At 36.5% G+C, this 27068-nt stretch overlaps 1 protein-coding gene across 6 annotated transcripts in view; it reads left to right on the top strand.

Annotated features, from left to right (window-relative positions):
• Positions 1-11983, top strand: part of ABCC9 (ATP binding cassette subfamily C member 9) — a 138779-nt gene extending 126796 nt beyond the window's left edge. For 4 of the 6 annotated variants that reach the window (XM_030321917.1, XM_030321922.1, XM_030321915.1 and 1 more), the window contains 5 exons: positions 683-786; positions 3360-3493; positions 5477-5539; positions 6215-6390; positions 10521-10584. In XM_030321917.1, coding sequence (XP_030177777.1) covers positions 683-786; positions 3360-3493; positions 5477-5539; positions 6215-6352 — 439 coding nt within the window. In that variant the 3' untranslated portion in view covers positions 6353-6390; positions 10521-10584. Of the gene's footprint in view, positions 1-682; positions 787-3359; positions 3494-5476; positions 5540-6214; positions 6391-10520 lie in introns of all 6 variants that reach the window. The other 2 variants (XM_030321920.2, XM_030321921.1) reach the window with 1 other exon arrangement.
• The last annotated feature ends 15085 nt before the right edge of the window (positions 11984-27068 follow it).

The following is a 27068-nucleotide window of genomic DNA, read 5'->3' as shown; positions in this document are numbered from 1 at the left end:
CCATAGTGAATTTCTATCTCTGAATATATTTATGATGAATACTACTATTGTGGTTGGTGCAGCACAGCTCATGTAGATATCATTATATGTTCCCATATAATCATCAGTTCTGTGGAAACACTTTGCTAGACATTATTCAAGTTACATAAACATAATATGAAACTGGATAAATCCACATAATGAATTTTACCATGTCATGTCTCACGTATAAATATACTAACTGTATCATCGGAAAACATTGTTCATAACATTGAGGTCATTCATTTATTCATCAAACATGAATTGAATGCCTGCTCTATCCTGAGCACTGTTCTAGGTACCAGGGATATAATAATAACCAAAACAAACAGGACTTAACATTTTTTTTAGAAAAAGAGAAACCACACGTGTGTGAGTGCAGGGGGCCGGGGGTAGAATGAAAGAGAGAGAGAGAGAGAGAGAGAGAGAGAGAGAGAGAGAATATTAAGCAGGCTCCATGCCCAGCACAGAGCCAACAAGGGACTCCATCTCACGACCCTGAGATCATGACCTAAGCTGATTTCAAGAGTTGGATGCTTAACCAACTGAGCCACCCAGGTACCCCAGGATTTACATTTTCAGGAAAGAATAGCAATAAGCAAGCATATGTAAAAATTCCTTTATTTTTATTTATTGACTAAATAACTTATTTCTTCCCCTACAGATTTAATTTAGATCCAGAGTGTAAATGCACAGATGACAGACTCTGGGAAGCTCTAGAAATTGCTCAGCTGAAGAATATGGTCAAATCCCTGCCAGGAGGTCTAGGTATGTTTTCTAAAGAATACATTTATTTTAACATATGCAATTAATTCTATATATCTCTATCTATATTTTATGCTAGAATTACATAATTCATATTAAATCCCCTTATATTTAAAATAATTTCCAAAAGGTCATTAGGACACTTAAAATCTAATGATTTGCATGGGATGCAAAAGGATGAACCTTATAACAAATTCTGTTCTATATGAACACTCTAAAATATTCCTCTTAATACACTTAACTCTTCAGTCTTTTCACCTTTAGTGGTACAGGTCATTTTAATCAGAATATTTCCTTGTGATCATTCTACTCACATGATCTACATGACCTCTAACCCTCAGTAAATGAGTAAAAGGATTGAAGTGGCTACTAAGTTCAAAGTAGGAGGTACCATTTAGTAGCAGGCAGTTTCTCCACATTGGCAACCATTTTCTTTGTTCCCAGGAGGGACTGTTTCTTATATTTATGTAACATAATTTTGTGAAGACATCATTTTCTATGACCTTGCTGCAGTATCAGTTTTAGCCACCTGTGTAAGGGATAAAACACGTACTCAAACAATCACTGATATAAATTTAGCTCAAGAGTAAGGTAGACAACTTCTGGCAAATGATGACAGAATAAAACAACAACTTGAATAATGAAAGAAAGTGATTAACAAACCAAAACAACAAAGTGTACAATGCAGTGTTCAACTCATAAAAATGAATATTTATTGTTTTGGACTTAAAATCTGAACTCATTTATGGGGTGCCTGGGTGGCTCAGTCGGTTAAGCATCCGACTTCAGCTCAGGTCACGATCTCACAGTTCGTGGGTTCGAGGGCCGCGTCAGGCTCTGTGCTGACAGCTCAGAGCCTGGAGCCTATTTCAAATTCTGTTTCTCCCTCTGTCTCTGTCCCTCCCCTGTTCATGCTCTGTCTCTGTCTCAAGAATAAATAAACATTAAAAAAAATCTGAACTAATTTAAGAAAGTAATCAGAAAGATCAGAGCTGGTTGATTAAATTAAATAGTAATAAATTAAATATTAATTTAATTTAATTATTAAATATTAATAAATCAAACATTTATTAAATTATATTTTAATAAATTATTTTAATTATTTTAATGAATAATAAATAAATTTTATTTTATTTTAATTTTAATAAAAATTGTTTTAATAAATTTTAATTTTAATAAATAACATGTAGTTCCCATATTGGTTGTGTTGTATTGGCATCTAGAAAGAAAATCAGCCTCCAAAATAAAACCATGTTTATTATTAGTTTATTTGGTTAGGAGGACCTACTCAAAAACAATATTATTTTAATTAGGTTCCAAGGCGAAGGCATCCCACAAAGAGAAATTGAGATAGCATGTCTTTAAGGGTAGTTTTATTGACCTTGCCAGTGTTAGACCGTGGGAGCAATTCCAGAGGTCTGGAAGAACTTTCCTATCATAATTTTTGACGTCTCTCATGGTAAGCCCAGTAAGTCTACTTGAGAAATTGATAATGCGTATATACCCTTCTCGTGGTACAGACACTCACACCGTTAGTAGTTGGAATACAGGCAATGAAAACTTTATAGTCCTCTTCACTCACATGAAAGATGCATGCACCTGTTTTGAATCATGGGCATGATGTTCAAGGGTTATGGTACAGTGTAAGCAACAGGGGATTGTATTTACACAATGTAATCGAGTGTTGTTTATGCTCATTGTCCCCATAAAGATTATATCAACTGCTTGATAGAGATCTGGTTCAGGCCAACTCTGATGAAGAATATTCATCACCTCCATCACCCTCCTTATTTATTATGTAAATTAAAATTTGGAGGATAAAGGCATAGCCCCCAAGCGTGAAAAATTATAAAAATTTGATGCAATGAGAATATGATCAATAGAAATTTACCTCCAGGACCCTAAGAAGAAGTGTTTGAAACCTAATAAAAGAGATGTTTTGGAAACAGCATTTATCTTAACTTCATAGTAGGACAGTTTATGACATATGGATGAAAGCAAACAAAAATGATAATGAGGATGTAACATTCATCTATCCATACAATGTTTTATTCAGCCACTATGTCAGATGGACACACTGATGGACAAAAACAAACCCAGTCCTTAACCACATGGACCTTACAGTCCAGTGGGATGGTATAATGAAAAAAGAATGGATATTAGAGTCAAGAATGTTCTGTTTCTCATCAAGCTCTACTACAAATTAGCTATGTGATTACGGGCAAGCCACTTCATTTCTCTGGGCCTCAGATAATTATAATAAATAATCCCCCTTGATAATTATGTTCAATAATTAAATGACCTCTAAGGTCTTCCAGTCTTCAAGGTGCCGAATGTATTTTATATCCTAGTATAAGGAGGTAATTTACAATCTGTTGTCAAAGATAGGATGGCCCAGGATCATCTTCATTTTCCCAAAGTAAAATTCCTCTTTGCCCTCCCACTATGAAATCTTCGCAGCAGTACAGTGAGGTCCAGCATGCTCTTGTAGGACATAACTGTTTTCCCCTACTTTGCTCAAGGAAAATGTTAGTAGCATTTCTTTAGTGAAATCCTTGCTTCTCTCTCTGATGTAGATGCAGTTGTCACTGAAGGTGGGGAGAACTTTAGCGTTGGACAGAGACAGCTGTTTTGCCTTGCCAGGGCCTTTGTCCGCAAAAGCAGCATTCTCATCATGGACGAAGCAACAGCTTCCATTGACATGGCCACAGTGAGTACATTATCTCCGCTTTTTAAATTGAAGAGTTGGAGAGACACACGTAAAAATTACAACTTATTTTTCCCCAACTGGGTTCAGAATCCTCAGTACTGTTGTTTTGAGTGTCTTCTCATTCATTTCTTTAATCAACAGATGATAGCACGTTGAAAATTGTGATAAAGGAGACATGACACTTTTAAAGCAATTCCTACCACCAGTAAACATAAAATAAACTTGCCATCACTTTTTGATAAATTCTTTTTTTAAAAAAAATTATTTTTGAGAAATAGAGAGCAGAGAAGGGGCAGAGAGAGAAGGGGACAGAGGATCTGAAGTGGCTCTCTGCTATCAACACTGTTGTGGGGCTCAAACTCACAAACCATGAGATCATGACTTGAACTGAAGTCGGACACTTCACCACCTGAGCCACCCAGACACCCCAGTTTTTGATAAATTCTTAAAGCAGTAAAATTCCAATGCTCAGTTGACAACAGTACTGTACTGTACTCAAGTGTTCAAGTCTTATGCCATGGAAGTTGTAAAATGACATATGCAAATTTCTATTTAATAGAAATTGATAAACAAAATCAATCATCATTTTCTAAAGCAATTTGAAGAAGAAGGATTCACTGGAACTGACAGTGGTCTTCTCAGTGTGATCACAGGAACAAGCCAGAAACTTTAGCTTTTGAAAGAAATTATTTAAAACTGTTAAATACACCCAAGAAGGATCTGTCTAGAAGAATGTGATGGAGTGGAGAAAATGTCACATTAAACCACAAACTGTATGAGCTAGCAATTAATGTTGTTCTTTTACAAGTTAACTTGATATTAGACGTTTGGCATCAGAAAGGACAAAAATAAAAAACATCCACAAACGTATGCTATTCTCTTGCTGCACACTTTAGGTTGGGTAAAAAATATCCAGACATATGAAACAGTTTCAAGATTATTAAGAGTCAATTATACATGGAGATGCTAATTTGACATCATTTCTTTCTAGTAATTCTAACCAATTACAGAAAGTTGTATCTCCTTCTCAAAGTTAACATAATTTGAAGCATATAAAATAGTTTCTAATTAAGCCAATTCACTAAATAAACATAACTACATCAAAATTAGTATTAATTACTAATGATTTATAATATTGGGGATTATCATAAGTATAATATAGCCTTAAAAGAGATGAGAGAGAAAGAGAGAATGAATTAATGGGCAATAGGCCACCTTAACTGGAAGGAAGTCTTCATATTAAGACTTAGGAGTCTTAGGAATCAGGTTGCCTGGGTGGCTCAGTCAGTTAAGCGTCTGACTCTTGATTTGGGCTCAGGTCATGATCTCATGATTTGTGGGATCGAGCCTCATGAGGCTCTGCACTGACAGCATGGAGCCTGCTTGGGATTCTTTCTCTGCCCTTTCCTGATCGCTCGCTCTCTCCCTCTCTCAAAATAAATAAATAAACTTAAGAAGACTTAGGAATCAAGTTTTCCCCTAGGAGAGAGAGAATCATTACCCAAAACATCTTTCAGGGTATAATGGTAAGAGTTTGTGGTAAGGATAAAAATGGTTTTTGCCTAGATGGTTCTTGTTTTATGGGTCAAAATCTGAATTGGGGCATGTATTTTTACTTTTTCCCTTTTCTAACCCAAAGATTAACACCATTTTAGGGTTTTATTAGTTTTGAATACATACTGTTTGGTATAACTCAAGTGAGCATTTCCATGCCCATTTAATTTCATTTTCCCCTTCCAGTTCCCTGGTTAACAAGTCTATCAGTCATTCTGGGTTGATCACTGAGTTTTATTGGCCTTTTGAAGACACATACAGAACCCAGCATAAGCTTGCTGCTGGCACTGCCCCCTGTCATACCTTCCTCAGAAGACAAGAGCCGGGAATTCTCAGAAGCCTGAGGGTCTTTGGTCTTAGGGAGGAATAGTATGGCAAGAAAAAGAAGTCCAGAGAAAATTCAGACTTAATTTATTTATTTTTTGACAGGAAAACATTTTGCAGAAAGTGGTAATGACGGCTTTTGCAGACCGCACTGTTGTTACAATAGCTGTAAGTATTGGAGACAGGGTTATTTATTCCTCTTTGGGTTTTGTTCCAAGATTCAATAATCTTAACTTTTGGGCAATTCAAGTATATGTACGTTGAATGATATATTTCTCTGCCAATGCTTCTGTATGTGTGAAACACACACACACATACACACAGCTATGCTCTAAAAGTCTTTATATTGTTTTTCCCCAAACTGTCTGTTCTGCCTACCTCCCCTAATGATGTGATATCCTAAATCTAAGGATTCCAGCAGGAATGCCTGTGTTTTTTCACCAGACACAGATGGTAATTCACATGGGGTAATTCCTTTTTGATAATCTAATCATCTGATGAGCAGTTTCAGAAGCAAAATTCTTCAAAATGACTACCAATTCTGCTACTACTTACACTTAATTTCTATGTTTCTATTCATTTAACTGTTTAAACAAGAAGGAAAGCAATGAGATACAGCTGAGGCAGATACTTTCTCTGAGCACCAAATTGAAGGATTGCTCACATCTTTGTATTTGTCATAGCTTACTTAATGTAGGCCATGGTTTTCTTCTTCCTGTCTGCAGATGGATGGTTTCTTGCTCGCATTTAGGCTTAATGTTTAACAGTAACTTTTTTAAATGAATCACCTGGACATTTTCCGTCTTGCTGACTCTTGTCTTTCCATTTCTCTTTTCTCTCCAGCACCGTGTCTCTTCTATTTTGGATGCAGGTCTTGTTTTAGTCTTCTCTGAGGGTATTTTAGTGGAGTGTGATAATGTTCCAAACTTGCTCGCCCACAAGAATGGCCTCTTTTCCACTTTGGTGATGACCAACAAGTAGACCGTCATCAGCTCCTCTGCCAACTAGCCCATTCTCTGGTAGTTATCTAGTGGCATCCCCTCAGTCAGGCAGGACTAATGCAGGGATTAAAGGGGATGGGGATATGGTGAAGGAAATGCCTATGGGGTATTCTCATGCAAATCAGCTCAACCTGCTGCTTCAGTTATGCTCAATACTTAATGAAGCACATGCATAATTTTAAGTATGTATATATGCAGGAGGTAGTATTTACGAAAACCCGAGAATCAGATTTACCTCTGTCCTATGGACCAATTTCACTGTTCTTTGAGGATATATTGTAAGTGTCCTTAAAAACACTGTACATGTTCCTTATGTGCCCTGAAGATTGCATTATTTAATTTACAGAATTATTTATGTTTAACCGTTGAGTACTGGGAGGTATGTATGAAGTGCTTGTATGCTTCCATTTTTGTGACTGATACATGGGGAAAGAGAACCTTTTGAAGTGCAGCTTTTCTTAAAGTGGTAGGAAATGACTCCCATCAGGGCCCACCTTTTATACACTGGGCCTAGGTAAAGAAAAGGCCACTTTTTTCTCACTTTCCCAATGAACTCTGTCCTGGAGGAGAGTTACCTGATTAAGTCATTCACACTGGAGTGTGAAGGATTTAATGGGTGAGAGAATTAGCTAACTTGAAAAACAGTTCTCTAATATTTTCAAGAATTTTCTCCCTGGAGAAGGTAGGGAGATATTTGGGGGGAGAAAGAACTTCCTGTTGCCCCTAAATGAGCAGATAAAGGGGCGGGGGAAGCAGACCCTTGCCTACTCAAAAGACTAGTTTTCTGTCTTCTGCATGAAGCATGGTATTGCTGAGTAGCCCCATTTAGCTCACACCTAGATTACTTGAGCATAATTTGTATGTCTTTAAATTTGTTTTTAATCTTTATTTATTTTTGAGAGAGAGAGAGAGAGAGAGAGTGTGAGTGGGGGTGGGGCAGAGGGAGAGGGAGACAGAATCTGAAGCAGGCTCCAGGCTCTGAGCTGTCAGCACAGAGCCCAACATGGGGCTGGAACTCACAAAGCACGATATCATGATCTGAGTCAAAGTCGGACACTCAACCTACTAGCCACCCAGGCACCCCACAGCAAAATTTCTATTTTTAACCAAAAAATTATGTACTCTTTCTTATCTGCCTACATTCACTGAATACTTTTCATAGACTTCTGTATCTTTCACCCATTCTTCATTTCAAGACCACTAATGTAGTCACTAGGATACCTCCCCATTGGAACCCAGAAAGCCATGGGTAGGATGAATTACCGTGAGACCAACTTCTCTTAACAGGCTCTTAACAGAAAGAGAAAACCACCAACTTGTGACAGAACCCTTGTAGAATGATTCTCAGCTATGTTAACAGTTACTATTCTTTCTTCCCTGCTAAAAGCTGTTCTGTTAATTTTGTTGACTGCGACTGAAAACAGTGAAAGAACTTCAAAAGACAAATGTCTTTGGGTTCTGAAAGTAAGCCTTCATGCACGAAAATAGTGCATGGCATTTATTTATGAAAGTGATTTATTCTTCACTCTTAATTTCTCTAGAGCATTTCAAAAATTGCATCAATGCTATTATAATTGACACCACAGTTTCTCAAGAAAAAAATATTTTTGATTAATTGAATAGACACCACATACATATTTCATTGGCCAAGATTTTTCCATGTTTTTATTTTTATTTTTTAAGTATATGTTATTTTAGTAAAACAAGGCAATGTTTATAATATTCTTTTCATGGATTTAAAGGCCAAATTCCTTTTTTAGCATCTATGATATGATGATTGAAGAATAATCTTTTTTGGAGGGAAAATACACAGCAGATATTAAACAATTCATTAACCTTAAGTTTTTTTTTTTTTTTCTAAATGCATGGGTATACAAGTGATTCTGATCTTCTCTCAAAAATAAATAAGCAGTATCCTACAAATTTTGGTAATTCCTAAATATATATCATTCAACATTTATTTATTATTGAGAGACAGAAACAGAGCATGAGCGGGGGAGGGGCAGAGAGCAGAGGTGACACAGAATCTGAAGCAGGCTCCAGCCTCTGAGCTGTCAGCACAGAGCCAGACACGTGGCTCAAACGCACAAACTGCGAGATCATGACCTGAGCTGAAGTCAGACGCTAACAGACTAAACCACCCAGGTGCCCCTGTATCATTCATTGCTAGTCAGTAAATGATAGGTTTGTTACGGATATGTGAAATACTGGTACATGTTCTAAGCTGGCATCTTTATTACACTCCGTATATGTCTTTCTTTTCACCTTTAGCTGTCCACCTATGTCTCTTTGCTTTTCTGAGAGCATAAGCATTGAGACTACTCCATCTACATGGCCTGGGGAAGAAGATAGGCCTTTGTCCTGGGGATGGTTTTAGGTTGGATGCTGGGTTGTAAGGAGAAGGAACTTTGGAAAATTGTGTATCAGATAAACAGATGGTTTTTCTGGGTCTGTCACTCCCATCAGCATTCTGATGTTTTGACCTGAATAGTCCACATCCAGTATGGTAGCCCTGAACCATACGTGGCTATTGAACATTCAAAATGTGAGTAGTCCAAATTAAGAGATACTGTAAGTGTGAAACACACAGGATTTCAAGAACTTAGTACTTATAGAAAAATGTAAAAGATATCATTAATAATTTTTAAGTTGATTATATATTGAAACATTTTAAATATATTGGCTAAAATATATCATTAGAATGGATTTCATGGGATGCCTTGCTGGCTCAATCTGTAGAGCATGCAACTCTTGACGTCAAGGTTATGAGTTCAAGCCCCACACTGGGTGTAGAGCTTACTTAAAAAAATCAACTGGATTTAATATAACTTCAAATAGATCTCACCTGTGTACTTATGGTTTAAAATGTGGCTTTTAAGAAATTTAAAATTACATGTGTCTCACATTTGTGGTTCACATTATATTTCTATTTCTCAGCACTTGTCTTACCAAGAGAAGTGAAAAGCCCACAGCACAGACTTTTCCCTTGTAAATTTTAAAAATAAAAAAAAATAATAGTGTCTGACATTTAGTATTTGCTTGTATGTGTCAGACAAGGTGCTGATTTTTTTTTACATGGATAATCTCATTTGATCCTCACCACCATTCTGTGAGGCAGGTACTATATTATTACCATCATTTTACAGATGTGGAACTTGAGACATACAAAAATTTAGTTTGTTGATCAGGATCGCACAACCAAACATGATGAAACCAAAATACAAGTCCAGTCTAACCTCAAAGTTCATGCTCTTAACCGTAACACTAATAATGGTAGGCAAACAATCCTCTAAGGTACCAGATACTCCCTACGAAACAGTTTGATAGCAGGCTGGAAATATCTCATGCTTTGAAGTTAATAAGTCTGGTTTTAATCCTGGTTCTGCTACTTATTATCTATGTGATCTCCTGATTTTGCTTTATCTCTGTGAGCCACAGTGGTCTTGCAAACAAAGCAGAGAGAGATAACACCCACATTTGAGGAATGTTTTGATGATTAACAAGTATGTGTGTGGAGCACTTAATGTATAGCATATGCTCAGTAAGTGATAGTTTTTATTATTAGTTACTAATCCCAAAGCTTCTCTCCAAAGGGTACTAGGTGGAAAGAGAGAACAAGTGTGTGGCAGTGATGTCTAAAGACTAAAGCATGGCGTGTCTAAAGTCCCGGATAATTCATTCTAATACTGCATGCCAGAATGGATTTCCTCATATTGTGTTCCCAGAATTGAACCACCTTCCAAGGTTCTTCAGATGTGTGTTAGCCCACAAATTAGTTGACTCCACACAAGAGATCGTTTTAGTCTAGACTAAATGATAACCCAAATGGTCCATGATGGTTCTTCTTATCATTTAATTATTTGACAAACAAAATTAGCCTCCTTACACATCCATGACAGTACTGAAACTACTATATTAGCTACACTCAATTTAATACAGCCCATCCCAAACCCAGTTACACTGGCCAGCATTTAAAAGTATGTAAATAATGATATGTTAAAGAAGAAAAAGAGGCTGTGTTTCGTGCACCTCCTAGTGCCCCGAGATAAAGAATTGTCCCTGAATAATCGATGAAATATGCATATTCCATAGCTTTGCCTGTACCTTGAAATCTGTAACAAATACATGTTGTTTTTTTTCACTCACAGCATCGGGTTCACACTATTCTGACGGCAGACCTAGTTATTGTGATGAAGCGAGGAAATATTTTAGAATATGACACTCCAGAAAGCCTCTTGGCTAGAGAAGATGGAGTTTTTGCTTCTTTTGTCCGTGCAGACATGTGAAGGGATGTCTTGAAACAATACATGGATTTAAAATAATGCAGTCATAACCTACTTAATGGATCATCAGCTTGACCTTCATAAAGTGGCTTCTTAAATTTTTACTCTTTCGTAAAGCTTATTTGTTGTGTTGTGGGACTTTGTACTTAGTAACAATGTCACTTTACCAATGACACTTTACTGTATTTCCTATATGGATACTTCCTTTTTGTTTTTCTTTCCTAGACTCTACTGCTTAAATAGGTTCATTACTGATGTTTTTCTAATGATTAAGCCACTTTACCTTTAAGAATAGCAGGTTGCATTAAAACATGTAAGCTACTTTAAGTGGTAAGTCAACAGCTATATTTTCTCATAATTTTAAGTCTGTTAAATAGCTCTCAGGTATAGAGGTTATCATGAGTATTCAGTATTGTTGTACTCTTATTTGTAAGAATATATTTTCCTTTTTGTTGGTGTCTTCAGTTGTTATTGGAAGAGGATTAAAAGAACAGGTTTCTAATCAGTGAGAAAATAAAACACTCAAATTCATTATCTACTGAATGTGAATGTTCTGTGTTCATTAATATTAGTAATACTGATGCATCCTTAACCAGTTTTTTTTTCCCTCATCTAAATTGTTTTCTGTTACCAAGAAGTCACCACATTTATAGTAGCTTTGTAAAGCCAAAGCCTTAACTGGAAAGATCATAAAAAGAGTTTGGATATTTGAAAAAGTATACTCAAGCTTCTGTTTTTCCCTGTCTAGTAAGGAGAGAGTTCTTAAGGTATCAGGCATAATGTGTTTTTTCCAGACTAAAGTTCAAAGAATAAATAGATTCAATCAATCCTTCAGTGGCAGACCAGGTAATGCTCTCTGTGATTTAACTCATCATTAGATGTGTTTATGATTTTGAGCCCTAAAATTCCACATTATTCAAGATTCAAATTTATATTTGCCTATATAAGTATATATATAACAAGTGTCTATTTCAAGATGGAAGAGTATACCTCTTTTTATGCACAGTGGTGTCACACACGTATCCATTTTGCTCTAATTTTAACGTACATGTAAAAAGGAATCAAAATGTTATTTTAATATTAGTATGTGTGTTAGGAGTGCATCAAAAATGTATGGAATATTAATGCTGTTTTGCTTAAATATAAATTAACAAATTTTAAAATACCAAATTTATCTGCACTTGTCATACTAGCAGCCAAAGCATTCTACTATAATTCTGTGCCCACCTTGTATAAATACCATTGATTCTCATATGAAGATCCATATGCATTGTTAGATTTTGAAGAATTATGACTGATGGAAAAAGAGAATTTATGCTTCCTCCATATAGTTCTTGTGTTCCGTTTATTATATTATGTACTCACTCTTGGGAAATATGTAATACTTATTTATCCAAAATATATGACTGGGCCTTTACCTGAATATAGAGTCCTGATGTTTACCTAGTAAGTTCCACGAGGACGGACACAATGTCCTATGTTATTTTGCTTGAATTGTCACTCTTTGTTGCATATAAAGAACTTCATTGGGAGAAAAATCCTCTTACTGTTCCCCGAAAGCTAAAAAAAATGGAATCAATAACTATTAAATCAATCTTGAAAATATTTTCTAAAATTTCTACCAATCTCCTCCAAGTATTTCTGGCATGGGAATGTTTTATAAGGCTGCATTTATATGACGCTTGTTATCAACTTATAGCTCATTCTCACAGAGAAATGGGGACCTACCCATAAGAGTGATTCCTCACAATATTTGTAAGTTATACTTCTGTACCAGCAATGTCAACAGATCCACAGCTAATTACACTAAACCTAGAATCACGTTTATCATTCTAACACCCGAGTGGTCACTGGTTCCCTCATAACTTTTAGTCACTTAAGTTGAGTGTTTGTTTACAAAACTAAACTGACTGAATAAAGTCAGGGATGATTTTTTAATTGTTTAATCATTTATTATATCACATGTTTGATCTATTGAATATAGAAATGACTCATCTTGAAATAATTCTTTACTAAATAGGTGCCTATCTATAAAAGATGAGACTTAACCAAATCAAATTTTACACTCACAAATTTTACATTTAATTAACCAAACTTAATTTTATAAATTTTAATTCCTTAATATTTGATAAAATCAATTAATGCATAAAAATTTATGTGAAAACTAACAAGGTAACTAATGTCACTGAGAGATTAAAAAAAAAAAATTCTCTTAAAGGATTGTGCATCCTCTATTTTTATGCTACTACTCACCATCCATTTAAAAGTCAACTTGGCTCTAGATTAGATACCAGAAGACTGGTATTTGAGTTCAAGTAACTGATATTTGAGATCTGGGACCATGTCTGTTTTGTCTTTCTGCCTTTGCATTTAATGGTGTCTAGCTTGCAGTAGGCCCTAATAAGTGTAGATTATTGATCCACTGATTATCTTACCACTAGCCATGCGCCTAGTATTATGGATTATTCCTTTCACCTTCTGTGTTATGTTTATTCTACTGTGAAATTATACTGACTTGGTATTATATCATAAATTACTCTTTTTCTTTGCTTGATTAAATAGGGTTATTATTCGTTCACTTATAATATCATTGGGTATCAACCAAGGTGATCAATAGATGTAAATTAACACCAATTGTTGAGATGATACCCTGCTTTGACAATTTTGTTTCACATTTGCCACAGTCATGCACTTCATTAGTTTTATATATACGTCCTATGTGGAAGTTTCCATTAACTGAAACAGCTATATGGATAAATTTTATGACATCTCTAATGAAATGGCTAGATGTCTGGACTTTTCCCTAAGGTTTATTAATCAATTTTTATAGCTGTCTTCCAATGTATCTTTTATCACTTATTTTGTACTACATTCTTTGGAGTTCTGTGATTTATAGTACTATGATAAATCCCTATTGATTTATCTAAAGTTAAAGGCAATCTTCTAACCTTAGCATTTTAGCATAAGAAACAGTAGTCAAGAGGATGGATCCTGTAACTTAAGTTTGATTTCTTCTTTAGTAATTACACATTCACAATGGTTTTTCTCAAGCACTAGTAAGGATCACCTGGGTCAACTTTTCAGTGAAAGGGCTTCTGTTCTGGCAAGTGTCTCCAGATGAGATTCATAACTAGGCAAGTTTGGGAATCACTGACCCACCTCACTCATCACTGTAGTTTCCTTTTGTTATGCATAATGTGAAGTCAGAGAATAGTGAAGGTGATTTTCACATGTTTCCTCTCTTTCCTGACATTACCTTACTCCAGATGTCTAAAACAAGCCTCTCAGTGTCATTGAGCGAACCCCTTAGTTCCATCATTGAAACATATAGTTAAATGAACTGAATATTACCCAAGAAGATGGGTTCTGAATGTATTTTCTTTTGTTTTGTGGTTTAATCAGCAATATGGAATCTAAGGGGAAAATGTCTTCACAAAAATACAAAGCTTCCCCTGCCCACATCTGAGTTAGGTGTTGAATCATTTGTATGTTATTCTGATGAATTTGGAATCATATTTCCAAATGTTCACAGTCCATAAATGTGAGGGGTTTGGGTAAGTTTCACTATCGATACCTCACACTGTGGAATGAAGGTGAGTTATCTGCGATGATTATTCACCTTTCCATCTTCACATTTTTTTCTACAGGTGTTTGTCATCATCACTGATACATAAATGTTGATATATTCATTCTATATATCTACTACATAGGATTTAAATTATTTCTTTTTCTACAGGCAGTAGCAAATTTCCCTTGCCGTTCACACCATGGTCACCAGTGCCCTCTTCCTAAATTGACAAAAAGTCAAAGGAGTCATACCTGGCTAAATAAGTTAGCTGACTCTAAGAAGAATGCTGTGAACTTCGTGCCACCAACCATCACAGATCATGTCCAATTATACACTACACACTAATGACAAAGAGCTTTGTTTTCCGATCATTTTTTTTATCACCTACCTAATCTGCCCATTGCATAAAATAAGTAATGTGTTTATATGCAGCAATAGTACAACGCTACTTAATGCCACTCCATTCCCATTTTTCTCTTAGAGCCACATTATGCACTATTTATACACATTATCAGTTATTGTTAAGTGAAAGACTATTGACCTTTAATATTATCAGAGTCAAGTGGATTTAGACCAGCTCTTCCATATCTAGGTATTTGCTCTTTGACCCATAGTAATTGGGGCTTTGTTCCAACACTAGTTTAAGGAGCAATTAAAACAAATTAATCTTTCAGACACCCAAAATGTTTATCAAGTCTGAATGTAGACATAAATAGAATTCTCAACTGTTTAAATTCTTAAGGTGTACTGTTAACCCTCTTTCAAAGGTTACATCCTATCCTCCAACTCCTCAGTACATGTGCATGCCACCCTCCACATGCACATATATGTTCACATTTTATCTTGCTGTCCTAAAGAAGAATAAAGTTGAGTTAACCTTTGCATCACATATTAATGCAAATGCATAGATAAGCGTACAATGGCTAGCATAAAGAGAAATTCTTATAATCACAATAATCTATAAGTGTATCTTCTAGCCCTAAGGCCACCTTAGGAGGACATTTCACTTATGGATAGATCATAAAATGTGTTTCCATTGATATGAAATTCAACTTTTTTTTCTATTATTTTAAAAAATAACAATGGCAACATATTGTTGGGTTATGTTGAGCGGGCTTTTTTTAGTTCAATAAAGAGATGATAATGGTTGTCATAAGGGTAATGAACTGAGCAGGGCATCTATGAAAGAAAGGTGGCTATCTCCTTATTAAGGGATGCTACCTGAAAACAAACTTTGGTTTTTCATCTTGAGTAATACTGTTATGAATATCTGCTATGTATTCACCTTTGAGTAAAAAAAGTATGATTCAAGGAGATTATTTTTCAGGGTAACACAAAGCTTTACTGTATATTAAAATAGTATAAAATCTTTTTTTTAATTTTTTAATGTTTATTTTTGAGAAAGACAAAGAGACAGAGACAGAGAGTGAGCAGGGGAGGGCCAGAGAGAGAGGGAGACCCAGAATCCAAAGCAGGCCCCAGGCTCCTAGGTGTCAGCACAGAGCCCAATGCAGGGTTGGAACCCACAAACTGTGAGATCATGACCTGAGCTGAAGTTAGATGCTTAACCAAGGTGCCCCTAAAAATAGTATAAAATCTTCTGAAATAACTATCTTTATTTTACTTATTTTACAGGTAAGGATCTGAGGTTAAATTTTAAGTGTATCACCCCCAAATCACTGATCTATCTCCAGAGATGGCACTTCAAGCACCAGGGGATGGGAGTGGGAGACAGGGATGTGTTGAAAACACACTTCTGCATTGGAATCTAAGGAAAGCAGAATTGTCAGATCTCAGAAGTGACGACTAGGCCAGGTCTAATGGCCTGTCTAAAGACAGTCCACTCCCTTAATTCCATCTCTCTGTCTCAAGCTTCTCAGCTTCCTTCTACCCTTCTGTGCATTCTATCCTTCTGTCCACTTCTTTCTCACTTTGCATGTAGCCTTTACCAACCACTCCTATCTCAGATGAAGGCTTCTAGCACCGGGGCCCACAACTATCTCCACTTCTCAGATTGTCAGTTTCAAAGTATCAAGCAAGGAATCTCCTTTGTCCAGCTCATCTTTCTATCTTACACATGACCAGCCCACTTTGTACTACTTCACTTTGGGTCAGGGATTGACCTCTGACCTAAAAAGCTTGTGGCCAGGCAGTATATGCCAATTGGAAGTAATATCTTATGCTGAGAAAATTTAACACAGGCACACAGGCTGGAGAGTGACATGAAAGCAAGAATACAAACCAAAATCACAACCAGTAGTTTCAGAAAAAGAGTGATGATACCAAGCTGGCTACTGATTATTTTCCTTTGGAATAAAAGAAAAAACTGAAGGGAGGGAGACCCATTCTTCTATCACATGAGCAGCAGAGTGAGCTGGTTGACTAAACCCTTTGGACATTCTTTACATGGTCCCACACCCTACCTTTGCTCCAGAGAGAGAGGGAAAGTCCAAAAAAGAATGTAATTTTCTTTTAACCAAGAAAACAAAACAAAATCTCCTGCCATAAGTAATCACCTCCAAACATTGACTTTTTAAGCCCAAGTTTTATTTCCCTGTGGGAATGACTGCATAGCTCACAGCCTGTGAGACGCTTTCTCACAACCACCCATTCAAAACAAGCAGTAACACCCACCTAGAATTGCACTCTCTCATCCATTTTAGGATCCTCAACACATAGGACAATTACTAGCATATTTTAGATAGAGGCACCAAGCCCTCCCAGTGACCTGTCACTCTCAGACACTTACAAATGCCAAGCACTTGGCCCAGGCACTGAATTTGCTGTGTCATTGGCAAACTGGAAAAGAGAGGTAGCAAAAGACTATGACTTGGGACAAGATTTCACCTGAAAATAGGAGCTCCTTTTCTTTGTTCCCACTTCACTGGACTTCTAGCATATATTAAATTCAGTAAAATATTATATTGGAAACACAAGGCATCTAGGCTTTTGGCCAGAAATGTAGGGAAAAAATTAGCAAGCCTAATATTTCATGAGAAATTCTTGGCTTAAAGAATATTTTAATAAAGCTTAGCTATGTGTGCCAATAAAGCAGAGAGATGACATAATGACTTATGATTTAAACATCATATCTCTGTAATGTCTAGTACCATCTTGTATCAAACAACACGAGAGAAGCAAAATCCCTGGAGGAAAGAAGAAAACGAGCAATGTAAAACCAATTAGGGTATCAGTAGAATGCGTATCGCATAAACCATTTCATTAAAAATTTGATGAAAGGATAATTACAATGAACAGGTTGAGCAGATATGACGTGAGCCTTTTAGTATCATCTCATTTAATCTTGACAACAATTCTACAAGGTAAACATTATCACTATTTTATAATTGAGGTTCAGATTGGCTGATCTGCCCAAGGTTTAGTGGAACAGAGATTCAGGCAATCTGACCTCAAGGCCCACACTCCTGGCCATGCACTATACTAGACTGAGGATTCATTTAGCGAATCTATGAACTTCTCTTGGAAATAAATGATTTATATGATCTATGATATATAATAAAGAATAATATGTTAGCCTATGGAGAATATATTGAAAAGAATTGGATCGGGAATTAGAAAACCTGAGTTCTAGTCTTGGGTCTATCACATATTGGATGTGTGGCCTTGGATTAATCATTTTAAGCCTGAGTTTCCAAGTATTCATTCACAAAAAAACAAAACAAAACAAAACAAAAACAAACAAAAACAAAACACAAAAAGGCATGATAACTGCTCTGTCGGCTTCATCAAGTTTTTGTGAATCTCTGATTAAATGGTGGTAAAAGGATTTTATGATTTGAAAAGCACATTCTGATATGATATTAGTCTTGAAAATCCACTACATATACCATATCTTAATAGTATGATTTGGGATTATTTTTTAAGTCACAAAATAAGCTTTTTCCCTCTTAAAAAATTGATATGCTTCCAACTTTACAATGGTGAGATGATATAGTCAAGCTGAGATATTATATAAAAATGTCTCTAGAATATTGATAGCCATGGGGTTCTGGAAAGAGCAAATGCAAAATCAGTCTGTTGGGGTATAACCTAGATCTCCTGGAAATGAAAAACAAACAATAAAATTAATTCACACTCAAAATTAAAACCACATGAGAAAATGAACCACCATGAGGAGAAGCAAGAGACACAACAAATAGAAATATTAGCACAAGAACTAGAAATACTTTTTAAACTATTTTTTTTAAATTTATTTCTTTCGAGAGAGAGCACAAGCAGGGGAAGAGCAGAGAGAATCCCAAGCAGGCTTCACACCTTCAGTGCAGAGTCTGATGCAGGGCTTCAACCAACAAACCGTGAGATCATGACCTGAGCCGAAATCAAGAGTCAGATGCTTAACTAACTGAGCCACCCAGGGGCCCTAAGAACTAAAAATATTAAAACAATCTATAAGAGATTTAAAAATATGTATGTTTGCCAATGAGGATGTGAAAAGGTACTCAACATCATTCTTCATCAGGAATGCAAATAAAGACAGCTAAAACTACAAAGACTAGCAATAAAAAGACTAAAACTACAAACCGTAGCAGGTGTTGGTGAAGTTACAACTTTCCTACACCGTTTAAGGAAGTATAAATGGCACAACTTGTATGGAAAATGGGCTTTTTCTACTAAGGCTAAATATGTGCCTATACCAGGACTTACAGTTCCACTCCTGGGCATATATCCAAGAGAAATCAGTGCTTATGTCTACAAAAAGACTTGTACAGAAACGTTCATAGCAACTTTATTCATAATAGTCAAAAAAAAAACCAAAACCCAAAACAAAAAACAAAAACAAAAAAAAAACCAAAAAATTTATTTATGGGTAAATGGTGGTTTAGTAGCACTTTGAAATACATGTAAAACAACACAGCCAAATCTCGCACAAAATTAAGTAAAGGAAGGCAGGTACTGAAGAGTACCTACTCTATGAGTCCACATATACAAAGCTCAACAGCAAATAAAACAAACTAATGATGAAATAAGTCATAATAGTGCTAGCTCTGGTAGGGAGCAATGACAGTCTGGAAAGGAGCAGCAGGACATCTTCTAGAGTGATAGGTATATTTTATGTCTTGATCTGTGATCCATGCAGTGGTTAAATGGTGGTATGCACAGGTTTTTAAAAGGTGAGAGAAAGTAGATTAGAATAGCCAAATAGAACAAGCAAAGAAAAAAGAGCCATTAAAATTAAAAACTCAGGGTGCCTGGGTGGCTCAGTCGGTTAAGTGTCTGACTTTGGCTCAGGTCATGATCTCACAGTTCATGAGTTTGAGCCCCACGCTGGGCTCTGTGCTGACAGCTTAGAGCCTGGAGCCTGCTTCAGATTCTGTGTGTCCCTCTCTCTCTGCCCCTCCCCCGCTCACGCTCTCTTTCTGTCTCTCAAAAATGAATAAACATTAAATAAATTTTTTAATAAAATTGAATTAAATTAAAAACTCAATGGACAAATTAAATAGTAATTAAGCTTAGATGATGAGGGACTTTTTTTCCATTGGACACAGATCTAGAAGGTACCCAGAATGCAGCACAGAACAAGCAGATAAAAAATATGAAGCATAATAAGAAAATATGGAGAACGTATTAGAAGTTCTGAAACAGGTGTCTCAGAGGGGAAACAAACAAACAAAGAATGAAGAGAATTTAAAGAGCCAAGAACTATTCCTAAAAAAAATCAGACTCAGATGATTTCAAAATTATTGCACTTTCAAGGAGGAACTAATCCCTATTCTATTTAAACTATTCTGATCCAGAGAGAAGGAAAATGCATCAGTTAATTTTACAAAGGCTCATAACATTCATCCAAAACCAGGCAGAGAGAACACAAAGAGAATAATACAGACCAGTCTCACTTATAAATATTTATGCAAAAATCCTAAATAAGTATATGCAATTTAGCATTATATTAAAATAATAATTCACCATGACCACGTGCAGTTTATCTCAGGAATGTAAAAATAATTCAACATTTTTTAATCTAGTGACTTAATTTGCCAAGTTAATTGGCCAAGGAAGAAAAAAAAAATAACTTTGATATTTGCAAAAAGGCATTTTATGTAATTCACCAGCCATTATTAATTTTTAAAAACCTAGAAAAGTAGAAAGAACACCTATCTACCTTGAAATGATAACTATGTAAATTACATATTCTGGAAGCATTGTCTCAAAATCACTAAGGAGAAGACCGTGCCTGTTACCACCATTATTACCCACTATTGATCCAAAAATATTAACAAATGCAGGTTAAGAAAATATTAAAATAGTTATAGTGATAAGTTAATTAAATACTAATTAAGGAAGCTGTCTCAAAGTTATGATTTTTTTAGAACACATTACATTTTAAGTATATTGGTGTGTGCTAAATCCCTTACATCCTCACCTAATTTCAGCTCTACAACTCTGAGAGGCAGACGTTAGTGTCTCCATTTTACAGAAGAGGAAATGAGGTTCAGAGTGATAGAGTATGTTGCTCAAAGCCACCAACTAAGGAAGAGGCAAAACTGACAACTGATCCCACATCTTTCTGACTGTAAAACTATGTGAACTTAAACAAAAGGTTACAGTATATTTCATGCATCTTCCCCAGTTCTTCACTTTTTTAAAAAAAAGATTGACCCAGAGGCGCCTTGGTGGCTCAGTTAAGCATCTGACTCTTGATTTCAACTGGGGTCACGTTCTCACGGTTCATGGGTTCAAGCCTCACATCAGGCTCTGCACTGACAGTGCAGGGCCTGCTTGGGATTCTCTCTCTCCCCCCCCCTTCCCCTCCCTTCCTCATGCTCTCTCTCTCAAAAATAGATAAACATTAAAAATTTATTAAAAAAAAAAGATTTACCCAACTGCATAATAAATTTCTGTAGGTTTACAGAAAGATTATATCATTACCCCATTTATTTTATTTTTATTTTTTTAAGCTTACTTATTCATTTTGAAAGAGAGACAGACAAAGCTAACATAGGAGGGGCAGAAAGAGAGGGAGAGACAGAGAATCTCAAACAGGGTCTGTGCTGTCAGCACAGAGCCAGATGCGGGGTTCAAACCCACAAACCATGAGATCATGACCTGAGCTGAAACCAAGAGTCAGACACTTAACCGACTGACCCAGGCACCCCTTACCCCATTTATTCTAACAATAAATGAGGTAACTTGGCATTTTAAATTAGTAACAAATACCAACTATTTAATTCTGATATGAACCTGTTTAGAAAAATGACTTTGTGAAAGCTTTTCTGGCACAGATAATTTTTACCTAAAGGAAAATCCAGATCATTTAGTAGCAGGGAAAAAAATCATGGCAAATAATCGTGGAGTCTAAATATCATTTTAAAACTTTCAACTTCTATAATCCCTTCTGCAACTGGCATTTATGAAAGGTGGCAATAAGGAGTCACCCTACTGAGAGTTCTGGAAAATGTCAGCTTTCCCTTTCCAAGCACCATATGAGTCACTGATTTTTCAAAACATTGTGACGTGAAAGCTTAGCAACAGATCAGGACATTGTTGGGAATTGCTCTTTCCCTAAGAGCTTCAGAGAAGCCTGCAAAGAGTTCCTATAGCAAGACAGATCCCAGGCTCATGCAAACTTGTCTTTCTTGGCACAAGAATATCAAAGCATAATTTCAAGGCCACTATTCTTCATCTTCTCTTGGAAAAGACCCTACCCGTTTTATTTAGTACTAGCATTTTGTGCCCTACCAGCAGAAAATAATTACCACAGGTACTCTCCACTTGACTGAAGGAACTATTTTTCTCTTGGAAACACTATTATAGTAAAGCAGACATGTTGATTTCCTGGGTCCTTATTTTATTAGTGTCTTGGCTGGCTTCTTTTCAGTTCCTGGTGTCTTGATTAAATTCAAGAGTTGAGGAGACACTATTGCAGGTGTTGGTTAGTGAACACTCCGAAGGTCAGTGAGTTCTCAAAAATAATACTCAAGTCTATAAAATGACATGGGTCATGTCTTTTTTTCTCAGTCTTAGGTTAGGGAAGATAGTTAACTAGTAGTTAACTATTAGGAATCTGTGGGTCTATACCTTCCCCCCTTCCCACCTCCACACCCAGCTCTGAGATCTTTCGACCATCACCAAACCAAAATCAGCATTGCTACATTAATAAGAACTGACATTTAATATGTACTTTTAACAGGCTAGTCACTATCTGAGTGCTTGATATGGATTGTGTCATCTTGCCCTCATAACAATTCTGTGAGCTTCTTATACCTGAGTGGGCAAGAGAATCTCCAGGGGAACCTTTAAATAGGCTCTATTTCATTAGAGTATTTAAGCATTCTCATTAAAGATATTTTCATGTGGGGGCCTAAGATTTTATATCTTATTCTATTCTTGCTCAATAAAAGCCTAGAGGGGCATAAAATAATGTTACCAGGTATTTCTCATGTAGCTGGATGATGGAATAACAACCATCCCTTTGAGATACTGTCCAGTGAGAAAAGCACAGGATTTGGGTTCAGATGTTTTGAGTTTGTTGCAGCTTTTCATCTACTAGGTATTTGATATGGGGTAAGTTATTTAGCCACACTTTAATAGAGTCGTGTGTGAAAGGAAGAAAACAACCCAGCATAGCTGTATAAAGGATTAGGTCAATGTTTTTCAGAGCCTAGTATATGCAGATTCTCTATTCTTTGGGTAAATGGAGGGGTGGATAGATAAGTGAATATTCTTGCCACTTTCCCCCCACTTGTCTGTTTTTCCTCTTCTCCTTTCTATATTTGATCTTGTTCCTGTTCTTTGAATATACCAAACCATTTCCTTTATACTTGCTCTTGAGCTGCCTGAAGCACTCTTTCCCCCTGTTGATCAGCTGGCTAATCCTTCCTTCAAATTCCTCCTTCTTAAAGTGGCTTCTTCTGAGCCATATGTAAAATTGTCCATTCCTGGCTCCAGTTACTTTCAATACTTTTCTGTTTTATCCTCCTTATAAATTTTGACACCATTGATAACTACACAATGTATTACTCAGTTACTTGTTTGCTAACAGCTTCCTCCCCGAGAACGCCTTGGCACAGAGGCTTTGTTTTGTTCACCTATATGTGTACTAAAAGGTAGTGATTACTACGAATGCCTCCCTTCCTGACTTGTGGATCCACACCTTGAGCTGCCATAAGTTTGAGGAGCTGAGCATGCAAGCTGGGTGGATTGTTTTTCATGAATGGTGCTGATGGATATCCTTGAAGAAATGGGGTGACCTAATTTCAAGGACAGGGAGACTTTTTTGTACATAAATCGATACACATCTCAAAAAGAAATGGTCTCTAAACTCATTGGAACAGATAAGTAAGAAGAGTTATACTGTCATTGCCATTTCATGATAACTCAAAAAAAGTGAGTTTATAACATGCTGTTTTGATTACTAGTTTATGTAAGAGTTTTATTAAGCTGATTCCCAAGCAATGTGTTCCAAAGTGGTTTATATGAGGACACTAATAAGGCAGCATACCAAGCAAATAGACCAACTGTTACTTGGGCTGCTAACATGAATCCTTTCCATTGTCATGTTGAAGACTCTCCAAATTCTTACGTCTAATATGGCTCAGGAAATCCAAGAGTTTGATATTCACAAGTCTAGTCAAAGGCAAGCACATTAAATGCAAGGACTTCACCCTTTATCTAGAGAGTACTTTCAAGGATTTCACCGATTTATATTTGATAATCAAAGCCATAGACAACTGGGAAAAGCATCAGCCTAATACTTTCTCTACTTGTTTGAAGGCACCTGACAAACTTTGTTTTCAGAAAAATTAGGAATTGCAGAAACTTCTTTATTCACAAATAAAATGCTCATAGGGTCTAAAAGGAACCTAACAGATGTTTACTTAAAAGTGAACAGATATCCTTGAATTGCTTCCCAGTCACATAAATTCCTCTGGTATGCAACATGAGCAGATTCTAACAGAATTTTTAACATCTTAAAGTCAAGAAAATCACAAGATTTTAAAAGTTAGCTCTGTTCTAAACTTATTACTGGTCTCCTCAAGAGTGGAGCACAAATTAGTCTTCACTAATCAAAGAACAAATAGGAAAATTATTGAAGAGTAAAGAAAACACGTGTAACTATTAGTGGATGACAGCAAAATAGTGATTAAACAAGTAGACCAATAAAATAAGCCTTAAGTAGTAAATGTGTTCTTAAAACATTGATTTCTTTAACAAGCTTCTCAAAGGTAAATTTAAATGTTCACTATTTGGGCCATAATATGAGAATAGGAAGATCAAAAAGGAGAGAAACTAGATATTGATCAATAATAAATACAGCTGACTCTTGAACAACTTAGGGGTTAGAAGTGCCGGCCCCATGTACAGTTGAAAATTCACATATAACTTCTGACACCCCCAAAAACTTTACTAATCACTTACTTTGACTAGAAGCCTCACCGATAACAAACAGCGTGTATTTTGTATATTATATGCATTATATACTGTATTCTTACAATAAAGTAAACTAGAGAAAATAAATTGTTATTAAGAAAATAATAATAATGTTATTAAGAAAAATACATTTACAGTACTGTATTGTATTTATTGGGAAAAAACTGCCTAGAAGTGGACCTGTGTGGTTCAAATCCATGCAGTTCAAGTGTCAATTGTATTTTTCTGTCACCACAGTAAATATCACAGTCAGCTCTGACTTTTTCCTCTCCCACTACTGATTCTATGTAACATTCTTTTTGTATATATTTGCTTAGCAGCCCCAGACTGCAATTCCTTTTTTAATTAATATAATAGTTTCCAGTATCTCCCTCTGCCAATCACAGAGTTTTGGAGCCCAAGGGACTCTACTCAGAAATGCACCTCCCAAAGCCATCATAGCCCCTGCTTCCTGATCAACCCTACTAAATCAGACTCTTACTGTGTTTTTTCTAATCAAAATCTTTCCATGGCTTACCCTTATGCATTGAAAACTGCCCAGACTCCTTTGTTGAGCATTTAAGGCCATCAATGCATTTATTTTCAAGTCCCCAATACGGTTTTCAGCCTTACCTTTTCCACATATTGATTCCAAAGTATTTTGTTAGCACCTCTGTCATTTGAGCTGTGGTAAGCTAGAGGCTTAGTTAGGACCCAGAGGTAAAGGACTCCCAGCCCTGCCCTCTAGTAACTCTCATTTCATGGGGGGGTGAGTGGCATGGAGACAAGTACACGAATAACCCATGTGTTGAGAAGAGTGGTGACCACGGCTGCCCAGGCAACACTGAACGCCAAGTGTCTAATCCTGCCATCTTGTTGACCTTGCTTCATCGATGGTAATTCATTTAGTTTCTGTTACTAAATCATAGCCCACCCCTGCCAGTACTTCATAATTTTGTTCATGATGTTTCCTCTCTGTGGAATGTCTTATCTTTGCCTTTCTGCATACCCCAAATATACATTGTCTAAAGACTGGATCAGACGTCAATTCATCCATGAAGCTTTCCTTATTGTCTTTGTCTTACTATCTCTCATTTGAATTCCTATAGCAATTTGGTTGTATTTCTTTTTCTCATTTGGTTCACATCCTTGCTTGTATTGGAATTTATTATCAAACTCCCATTTCTATCACTACAACCATTTGCCTCTTCAGACAGCAACTATGATTGTGTGTGTGTATATATATATATATATATCTACAAAAAACAAAAAATCTTTACAAAATAGGTGTTCAATGAATATTCCCTGAGCTAAAATCATAATAGGGAAAAAGTTGTACACCAAACTCAATTGTAAAATAGAACAATGAGGGGATTAACTATACAAATAGATCCCCACACACTTGTAGTAAATCTATGACATAAATTACTGGAAAAATTAACATCAGTAGAGAGGAGAGCTACCACTAACAGACCAGCATCCCCAGGCTGAAAGGCACTAAGATCTATCCACAATGGGAAAAAGTTCTTCACTGCCATTATTAAACACTAATTTTAGGTCTTTTGGAAATTAAGTGAACATACTGTTTATTCTCCATACACTTTCTGTCCTGAGTCTTGGAAAATACGTAAAATTTCCAAGAATTAAAGTTTCCATTAACACAAGTGCCAAATCAGGAGGCCTGATCTATGGGACAAAGCACATTTGTCTTTGCTGGCTCCTATTCAAAAAGCTATAGAAAGATATTCACTGTATAATCTTTCTTGTGCGCAATTGCTCTGTTTTATCTTTCAGACCATCTAGACAAGATAGAGAAGCTGCAACATTTCAGAAAGCAACCAATTACTGAAAAATGGCCATTTGAGTTCTAAGTGTTGACCGCGATTTTTTGTTGGGGGTAAACTTTCTCACTGGAAGGGACCCCAAATGTTTTTTTGTTTTTGTTTTCGTAGGTTGGGGGGTGGGGGCGGGTGTCTTAGTGTGCCTGTGTGCACGTGCGCGTTTAATTTCCTGAGAACTAGCTTTGGCTGGTGAAGAAACAGTTTACTGGGTTTCAGAACATGTTCCACCTGTATCATCCCCACTAGTTCGAAACTTAATGTATATAAATATGTGTGTACACAGCGTGAACACCTCGGAAAACTGTTTTCTGATTTCTATACCTGGTTTTATTCAATCTTAAGTAGCCCGGTTATCTACCAGATTACAAAATAAAAAATAAATTCTCCTTACGTCAGTGAACTTGGACTCGGCAAGTTCTCCCTCCTGAGCAGGGAGCCTTTTAAAGACTTGCGTGTCAAACTGGAGGCCCGGGGGGTCGCCGCTACTGGAAGAGAACTGGCCCTACAGGTCCCGCCCTCCCTACCCCCCTCCCGGTTGCCCCTCCCCTGGCCAGCTCCCTACCTCCGCGGGTTGCGCCTTCCCCCACTCCCCTCCCTTCTCTATCTCGCCAACTCCGGCGGCCTCATAGATCTGGC

Source organism: Lynx canadensis, chromosome B4, assembly GCF_007474595.2.
Source record: "Lynx canadensis isolate LIC74 chromosome B4, mLynCan4.pri.v2, whole genome shotgun sequence".
Taxonomy (NCBI): Eukaryota; Metazoa; Chordata; class Mammalia; order Carnivora; family Felidae; genus Lynx; species Lynx canadensis.
The sequence above is the reverse complement of the archived record's forward strand: the minus strand, read 5'-3'. Positions and strand labels throughout refer to the sequence as shown.